The sequence below is a fragment of the Felis catus genome, chromosome B3, assembly GCF_018350175.1.
Source record: "Felis catus isolate Fca126 chromosome B3, F.catus_Fca126_mat1.0, whole genome shotgun sequence".
Taxonomy (NCBI): Eukaryota; Metazoa; Chordata; class Mammalia; order Carnivora; family Felidae; genus Felis; species Felis catus.
Window position 1 is genome coordinate 122,426,937 of NC_058373.1, and position 9,114 is coordinate 122,436,050.

General features: G+C 50.2%; 1 protein-coding gene across 6 annotated transcripts in view; it reads left to right on the forward strand.

Annotated features, from left to right (window-relative positions):
- Window positions 1-5,588, forward strand: part of ADCK1 (aarF domain containing kinase 1) — a 123,334-nt gene extending 117,746 nt beyond the window's left edge. For 3 of the 6 annotated variants that reach the window (XM_006933032.3, XM_019833382.2, XM_045060319.1), the window contains 2 exons: window positions 2,171-2,364; window positions 3,947-5,588. In XM_006933032.3, coding sequence (XP_006933094.1) covers window positions 2,171-2,364; window positions 3,947-4,118 — 366 coding nt within the window. In that variant the 3' untranslated portion in view covers window positions 4,119-5,588. The remainder of the gene's footprint in view (window positions 1-2,170; window positions 2,365-3,946) is intronic. The other 3 variants (XM_003987889.4, XM_045060320.1, XM_045060321.1) reach the window with 1 other exon arrangement.
- Window positions 5,589-9,114: the final 3,526 nt, after the last annotated feature.

Below are 9,114 nucleotides of genomic sequence, written 5' to 3' on the forward strand. Positions count from 1 at the left end.
GAGATGTAAGGGTTCCATTTTTCTGAGTCTTAGTCTTATTGAGAATGAGCATAACCTCCAACATTGTGTCAGGGTAGATGTTTTTCCAACTAAAAGTGGCTTAAACATTTAAGCATTTATTTTCTTCATAACAAGAAGCCTGGAGGTGGGTGGGTCCAGGTTGGTTAACTGAGTAGATCAGCAATTCAGGGCTCTGGGCTAACTCTCGTGGTTCTAAGATGACTGTGGCAGTTACAGGCTTCACATCTTTATACCCTGATTGATGTCCAGAGGTGGGAATTAGGGGCCATTTCTTCTCATATATTGTTCCTTAACAAGAAAACCTTTCCTAGAGGGTTCAAAAGACTCCCCCCTAGGTCAATTGGCCAGAATTGTGTCTCATGTCTATGCCTGAGCCAATCACTTGGCAGAGGCATTCCGCTCAGGGCACACCATGGCTGAGATCAATCAAGATCCCCCACCCTGGGGCTAGGGAGGGGCTGGCCTCCCTGAAGAACATGGCCCCAAGGGGTCAAGTGAATAAAAATGCGGTTCTTTCGAGAAAGGAGAATGAGGAATGGCTGTTGGGTAGGCACCCAACAGAGTCTACTGCAGACACTCACCAACAGGATAGTCCAAGCTTGAAGAGATGCCCCCTAGAGGGAGCCTGCGTGGGTGCAGGTGCTCTGAGAGGGGCTGTCTCCATCCAGGTCACTCCCGACCTTGCTGAGGGGGTCCCTATGGTGAGCAAGGCCTTGATCTGGCCTTAACCCTCGGGCAGGGTGGCCTGTAGCTATGGTGGGAGGCGGTGGGGAGACAGACAGCCCCAGTGTCTGGCTTGGTGTTGAGATGTTCCAGTCTGATAGCTCCTGCCTGAGGGACATTTCGAGTTTCACAGCTACTCAGTTATCAGCAGTGCACATGTATTCCGGAAAGGGCTGAGAGTCCTGCTTTTGCTGCAGAAGGCGGCTGCGTGGGGAAGCCTTTGGCAGCATTGCTGAGCCCCTTGTCATAACTTGGATTAACACCAAGCATCTCCCCGATCCTTATCTCTGCTGTCCCTCTTGGTCAGACTGGGAGGTGGGCCCAGGGGGCCTCAGCATTCCCAGTTTTTAGGTGAGGACCCTGGGTTCTAAGAGATGAAAGGACTTGCCCAGGGTCGGGGTCCCCGCTGTGAGGTGAGAGGAGGCAGATCCTGGTGGTGGTGGTGGCCTGGGCTCTACAAGGATTCCAACCCTGACTCACCACTTACTAGCTGTGGCCCACAGGCAGGTTGCCTAACTTCTCAGTCCTTTGGTTTCCTTTTCTCAAACGCGGGTGATACATTTACCTGATAGGGTCATTGTGAGAATTAAATGAGCTAATACCTGCAGCCATTTTCTCTGGAGATTGAGAAGAGGTCAGAGTGCACCATCATGCTCAGGGCTCTGGCTGGGGGCAGGTGTTTGTGCAGAGCCCTGCAGAGTTCAGGGGCAGGGAAAGAAGCCAGACCTCACACTCAGACACCAGCATAGGGTAAGCCCTGGCTCCTGCTCTTTGGGCAGCGGGACCTCAAGCACTGAGTGGGCGGCGGGGCTCTGGGTGTGTCTGGTGGGGCACAGAGTCAGGCAAGGGATAGAGCTAGACTTTGGAGTTGGGTTGGGGTCAGGAGCTGAGGTCTATGAACTGCACCAGCCTGGGCTTGGCTGAAGGGATGGGGGACATGACTCAGCTGGCACCAGCTTCCAGGGCTCCTTCCAGGCCTGTCATCAAATTGGTGGCCAGAGAGAAAAGCCTTGGTTCACCTCACATGGGTGAACCCTTGGGCCAAGAGGCTAGCTAACTCCAGCCTCATCAAATGGCTGATGAGGAAGTAGACTTCCTGCCCCAGTCAGTACTGGCTCGTGGGCTCGGAGGATCAGTATTGGTGACCTTGGGGAGCCAAGAATGGCAGAGGTCCTGTCGATGTGCTCCTGTACTGCGTCCAGTGCTAGGCCAGAAGTTGGGGTGAGACGTCATATCCAGGTTTGTCAGACTACAAAGCCCCGTGTTAAGCTTCCTTCTGGGGAGCTCCCTAGTGGCACCGAGGCAGCCATATGCTAGAAGATCCCTTCTGGAGCCTCCTTGCAGCCCCTCAGCCATAGGCACCTACCACCCTGAGCCCCACTTCCCACACCAACTCTCCATGTCTGTCTCCCTGTTGCTGCTTCAGGACTCGGAGATCCGCAACAATGCCGCCAACTACCTCCCCGAGATCAGCCAGCTCCTCAACCACGTCCCTCGCCAGATGCTGCTCATCTTCAAGACCAATGACTTGCTCCGTGGGATTGAGGCTGCCCTGGGCACCCGTGCCAGTGCCAGCTCCTTCCTCAACATGTCGCGTTGCTGCATCAGAGCGCTGGCCACGTGAGTGTGGGCTCTGGCCTCTCCTTCCCTCCTAGCTCCCTGGCCTGCTCCAGGGGTCTCATTTGCCTCCACTTTCTCCCACCAGTCCCCAAGGCTTTGCCTGAGCTCCCTAGCCTGCACCTGTCCTTGGAGGAAAAGTTAGGGGCAGGAGACAGCTCCAGTGAATTTGCTGATTCCGGGCTGTGTTTTTGGGCGGTCCAGAGAGCCACCTGTACTTTAAAATATGTGGATTTTAGGACCTCACCCTCCTAGTCAGGCTTTCCAGGTAATTTTTTTTTTTAATTTTTTAAAATGTTTTATTTGTTCCTGAGAGAGAGAGAGAGAGAGCGCGTGCGAGCGCATGAGCAGGGGAGGAGCAGAGCAAGAGAGGGACACAGAATCTGAAACAGGCTCCAGGCTCTGAGCTGTCAGCACAGAGCCCAATGTGGGGCTCGAACTCACAAGCCATGAGATCATGACCTGAGCCAAAGTTGGACGCTTAACCAACTGAGCCACCCAGGCACCCCTAGGTGATTCTTACCTTCACTAAAGTTTGAGATGCTTTCTGAGAGTCTCAGTCCCATCCAAGTGTCCCCTGGGCTTGGAATCAGGACACCCTGATGCATGCATCTCATCTCTAACTGGTCCCAGGACCCGTCTCCGCAGGATCGGTTAAGCGGCAAGGCCAATGTTCTTTTCCCTGCACGTGTGGCCCTGACTCAGGGAAGTGTCGCCAGCAGGTTCACTTGGGATATCAAATCTTTTTAGATGCCTCAGTGCCCTTGGAGTATTGGTGAGGGAGGGAAGGTGCTTCCTCAGGGAGGTATTGCTAGAGAAGTGAAGGTTCTAGGCCTTTCTCCCTGAGTGTGCAGATACATGGTAATGGCCATGCTCTGGCTGAATTTTCTCTTCTGAGAGAGGAGGCCTAGACTGGTGTCAACTCCCATCCATCCAGTGCAGGGAATGGGTCATTTTGGCAAATTGATGAAGGGAGTGTTGACCACATACATCATGCAACCATGATCAGATATTGAATTAGATTATAGCAAAATAGACTGCACACAGAAAGGTCTGAGCATGATTTATTCTTTGAGGGTTCTGGGAACCAAGTCTTAAAGGGTCATTATCATAACACCAATTTTTGTCATGTCCTTTTGTTAGTGCAGAAGGGGTTGAGCTGGGTTGAATCCATACTGGCTTCAGCCTCTCAGGGCCACCCGACCTAGTTTCCAGGTGACTCAGTCTCAGAAAGTTTGGGAAAGCTTTTATACTGAATTTGGGGGATTCAGGATTAGCATATATTTACTAACCTTCCAGAAAAAGGGACACATTGGAATGTTCTACCCAGTGGGTCCATTAGATCTTTGATGCCCTGTGAAACCGCTGCTTTTATTACCCCACTTATCTGGAAAGTTCCTTTGGAGTAGTTGAGTCCCTCTGGTCTCTGGGTGGGTGGGCAGTGCTATGATCATGTAACCAGGAGTTACCCGCTAGGGCAGGGGCCTGGTAAGTTGACCAAGTCAGGATCTTCTGTTGTTGTGATACTGAGTGCTTCTTGTCTCTTTATCTCTTGTTCTCTCCTCCCTTCTTGTCTGTCCTGCAGGCACAAGAAGAAGAGTACCTGTTCGTCCTTCAGAAGGGCCCAGATCTCTTTCAGCGAGGCCTTCAACTTATGGCAGATCAACCTTCATGAACTCATTCTGCGTGTGAAGGGGTTGAAGCTGGCCAGCTGGATCTTGGCCTTTCTTTGCTGGCTGTTGCCCACTCCATACTGAGTGGACTTGCTGTCCCCTTTCCCTTTCCAGTGTGATTCTGGTGGGCAAGTTGACTTTTCACTCCACTCCTCTGTCATGTCTCCACCCAGGTGCCCTATTTCTGTCACATGGTGGCCTGGGGCCCCATGATCATTGTCCGTGGCACCACTATACTTCACACCTCTGGAATCCCTCCCCTATGCTGTAGCCCTTGTCTCTGGGCCCGCAAGCTGTCCCCTGCAGTAGGCTTCTCCCCTGACCCAGGGAGATGGCCCACCACTCTAGGTGGGTGCCATGGGGCTGGATGTCACCCTACTTCCGGTAACAACTCCTGTTGTCAGGATGGACCACGAATCCCACTGACTTCCTACATGAATTCCTACATTTAACTTGTGGGCACTCTGATTTTGTTGGAAAAGAGCATTGTTTCTGATCTTGCTGGGAACAGATTCCCTCTCCTTGTCCTGTCACTCCCCAGAGGTGTTGCACCTGAGCAAGGTGGCTCGGCATCCGGGGCATGAGTTCTCTGCTGTCACGGTGACCCCTTTGGTGTTTTATGTACTGTGTTTCAATAAAACCCCTTGAGGGTTGCAGGGAAGGGCTTTGTTGATGGGATTTTTATTCTAGGTTGGGGGTGAGTCCACATTGGCCGTTAGGGAAGAGTGGACCTGGGTGCCTTGTGCCACTGTGTTCTGCTTGGCATCTTGCCCCTGTCATCCTTCCAGCCTTTCCCTGTGTGGCCGCTTCCTGCCGCATGTAGGCTTTTCTTACTTTCCAAGACTCTGACGTTTTGGTCAGAGGAGTTAAGAAGCCCAAGGCCAAGAACTCAGAGGCTCATCTGAAACTTCTGCCTTTGGTTTCTCTGGGCTCTCCACCTGCTTTGTTCTACTCATTGCATCCTGACTTAGCCCTTCGGCTCCTCATTTGACGCCCTCAGTCCTGGAGACTGTAGTGTAAGCCTCAGTCACTGTGGCTAGGGTTCCACTCTGGAGCCTCCTTGTCTCCTGTCTGGACTCCATGCTTCCATCTGTTACCCATGGCCAGGGCTGCCCCACCCCCACTCAGTCATCTGCTCCTGTTTCTGGGTCATCCCCATAGTCCTGCTCTAACTCCAGGTCCCTGAGAGACTCCACATTTGGCAGGTCCTACTATTACCGAGCACCTGTGCTCACCGGCAGTAATTGTGTTTGAGTGTCTTTGATCTTACTTCATCCCATTTACAGGGGCAGAAAACCCCTGAATCCAACTCTCATCTTCTCTTTGTTCATAATACAACAAGCAGGTTTTCCACTGAGCAGAGATGATTTTCAATCCCTTTATTTCCTGAAAGAATTAATTGTTCTTAGTGACCAGTTGGATGCACCCGGGGACCTGGGAGAATAATTTGTAAGATCTGTTATTAATCATGAGGATGCATGCTGCATATTATATTTTATGGTGTCTTTTATAGCCACTGAAGTAAATATATAATGTCCTTTTTGTTCAAGGTAATGGTTACTTCTCACTTTTAGTTTAATGGTTGGCTCCCTCCTGCCCTGGGATCTAAAACATCAGCATGTTGCCAGTGGGCCCAGCACCTAGAACAATTATCCAGGGAGAGTAGAGAATCTGGGAGGGTTTGGGGTATAGGGAAGTTTGAAAATAGGAGGAAAGTTGGCTGATGATTATTGAGTGCCTTCCATGGGGAGAGACCATGCTAGGCTCTTTGTAAATAAATTACATCATTAAATTGTCCTGTCAGCTCTACGAGGGGGAGAAGTCATTAGTCTCATCTTCCAGAGATGGGGACCAAGGTTCAGAGAGGTTGACCTACTTCCCTGAAGTCACAGAGCTGCTAAATGGTGGTCCATTGTGGAACTCCATTCCACAGTGCTATAGTTCTAAATCACACTCACTCTTTGGCCTGTCATATGTGCCTGAATGGAGTCTCAAAAACTTTGATTTCAGAGGGAATTGGATTTTCAGTTGAGATAGGAGAGTCCAGCATGTTCCCTGGGGCCTGAGGCAGAGTGGATCTGGACCACTGCGGCCTGCATGCAGTTCTGACACTGACCACCCAGAGCTAGTGCAGAGTCCAAAGGCTTCAGGGCATAGAGCCTTTGAGACTCATGTCAGGCACAAGCCGCAGGTTTGGAGCTTTGCCGGGCCACATGAACTTCTGACCGGCTGACTACAAATTTGGGTGTCCCCATACCCACCCTCCCACCCCCAAATTCTATAATTTGCTAGAATCACTCACAGATCTCAGGAAAGCAAGATACATGTGATTACAGTTTTATTATAAGGGATACAAATCAGGACCAGCCAAATGAAGGGACATGTAAGGCAAGGTCTAGGAGGATCCTGAGTGAGGAGCTGCCACGGCCTCTCCCCTGGGGTCAGGCATGTTGCCCTCTCAGCGTATCCGTGTGTTCACTGGGCTTCAGTGTGCAGAGTTTTTCTCAGGGTTTCCTTGCATAGACACGATTGAATCATTGATCACATGATTGAACTCCGTCTCCAGCCCTCCTTTCTCCCCACTCCCTGGAGAAAGTGGGCTGATCTCGCCCTCACCCTGGGCCATCTAGTAAAAACCCGGGTGTGATACAAGGGACACACTCTGAAAAGGATACTCCTATCACCGAGGAATTCCAACAGTTACAGTTACCTTCCCAGAAGCCAGGACAAAGACCAGACAGATTATTATATAATAACTACTCTGGTGTCTTCTTGTCCTGTGCCCTTGACCCGAGGTATATCTCTATGGACTGACCGCTGGCCTGTGCTTTCTGCTCGGCCTGGGTGGAGCCATATCTGGAGCCCAGAACTGTAGGAGATCATTCTGTCTCCATCTCTATTCCGTGGTTCAGCGATAGCATGGCTGAGTTTCTATGTAGGACCTTGCTCTGATCCCTTCTCTGGCCTGTGGAACTTGCCGTAAATTGATTTGGGTTTGATGCTTCCCAGTAAAATCCTGTGACCTTTTTTTTCTCCCAGCAGCGACAGTGTGTCAGGAAATCACCAGCTCACTCTGAAGAATGTTTTACCTTTTAACACTTAAATTCTTATTCAGTTTAGGTGTTGGCTTCTTTGATTTCGGCAACATGGATATTTCCTCCTGCTTCCTCTTTTCGGTGGAGTAGAGAGAAATTCCAGCTCTATGGCCATGTGGTCTACATCCTCTCAAGTATGTGCTCAGTTCTTAGCAAGTTCAGAATCCTGGCTTGTAGTACGTGCTAAATAAACATGTAAGTATTTTCTTTTTCAAATTTTTGAGAGAGAGAGAGAGAGAGAAACAGAGAGGGAGACACAAGATCCAAAGCAGGCTCCAACCCCTGAGATGTCAGCACAGGGACTGACATGGGGCTTGAACTTGTAAACCACGAGATCGTGACCTGAGCCGAAGTTGGACACTTAACTGACTGAGCCACCCAGGTGCCCAACATGCAAGTATTTAGAATTTCAGAATACTTTATCTTCAGGGCTCCTGAAATCCATACATTAAAAATACACTACCTGTGTCGCTCATCCCCTGCATAAGGAATATTGCCTTGTCCGATAGCCAGGTTAATTTCCTCAGAGCTCCAAGCCTGCTCCCAGGCCTCCAAGAATGTGAACAGCCAATGAATGACCTCTGAGAGAGCCAAAGTGGTTCCTAGAGGCACCTGAGCAAATCCTTAGAGGCAGGACTCATTGGGAGGTTGAGAATTACCCTCAGTGTAAGCAACTGAGAGAGGGGTAAATGGAGCCGTGCAAGTGACACTTGGGGCTGACGTGGTTTCCAGGTATAGCCATGAGGGCCTAGGGTCTAAAAGTTGGGAACTGGTAAGGGGTCAAGATCTTAGTAGGCAGGACAGACAAGGCCACAGAGAGTGGCATGTTCTTTGCAGCCTGACATTTTGGGACGGTGGTGTGTGTCAGGCTGGGTCAGGAAGGCCTGTATTCAACAAGAGGCCTTGAATGCCAGGTATCCTGGTAGCCACTGCTTGCAGGTAACTGGCCAAAGGGAAACTGCAGGAGGCCCAGTCTCCTCAGCCTTAAATCTATAAACATTTTGGTAAAAGCTCGTTAGTTCAAAAAGGCTATTCTCACCTCCTCTCTTCCCTCCTTCCTGTAAAGTAAAGCCTCTTATGAAGCTGCACAGACTGGCTTGGCACTCTCTCCTTTTTTGGAGGAGAGATGAGGTCAGCCCTCAGCAGAGTACATGTTAAACCTTGGGTTAGCTGTGATGTCCATTTTCCTGTGGTGAGTGCCTCCTGGCCTGCTTTCTCTGGAGGCTGCCTCAGCCGTGCCATCAGCCAGGTCACTGTGCCCCTGGCAGGCACTGCTGGGGGCAGAAAACACTCTGCTCAGCTCTGCCTTCAGCTTAACAGTTGCATGGTTCTGTCGATGTTTCTTCCTGTTTTTCTTTTTCCCATATGTGAGAGGCAAGGACAAGCTCTTAAGACTGGTGAAGTGCTAGGTAGGAAGCCCTTGACCTCTGCCTTTTCAGCTCACATGACTTCATCCCCTCTCCCTGCACTTTCATTCTAGAACAGCGTGTCTCAAAATTTTGTGTAACAACCATTAGAACACAGGATTCTGACTCAGTGGGTTTGGGGCCTGAGAGTCTGCATTTCTATCAAGCTCCCAGGGGATCTCTTGCTGCTGGTCCACAGCACACACTTTGAGCTGCAAGGACCTAGATGGTTCTGAAGGTGTGGTTCTGCCCCGGCAGCCGCAGCATAACCTGGGAGCTTACTGGAAACCCAAATTCTCAGCCCCCACCTCAGATTTGCTGAATCAGAAACTCTGGGGCAGGGCTCAGCAATCTGTTTTAATAAGCTCTCCAGGGAATTCTGATGCACATGCTCATGGTTGCAATCTCGGGTCTATAGTTCACAGCCCTACCTGCACACTGGAATCACCAGGAGAGAGCTTTGAATGCCCAAGATTCTGATTGAATTGGCTTGAATGAGGGCCAGACATTTTTTATTGTTTTTTTGTATTGTTTTTATTTAAAAAATTTTTCTTGTTTATTTATTTTTGAAAGAAAAAG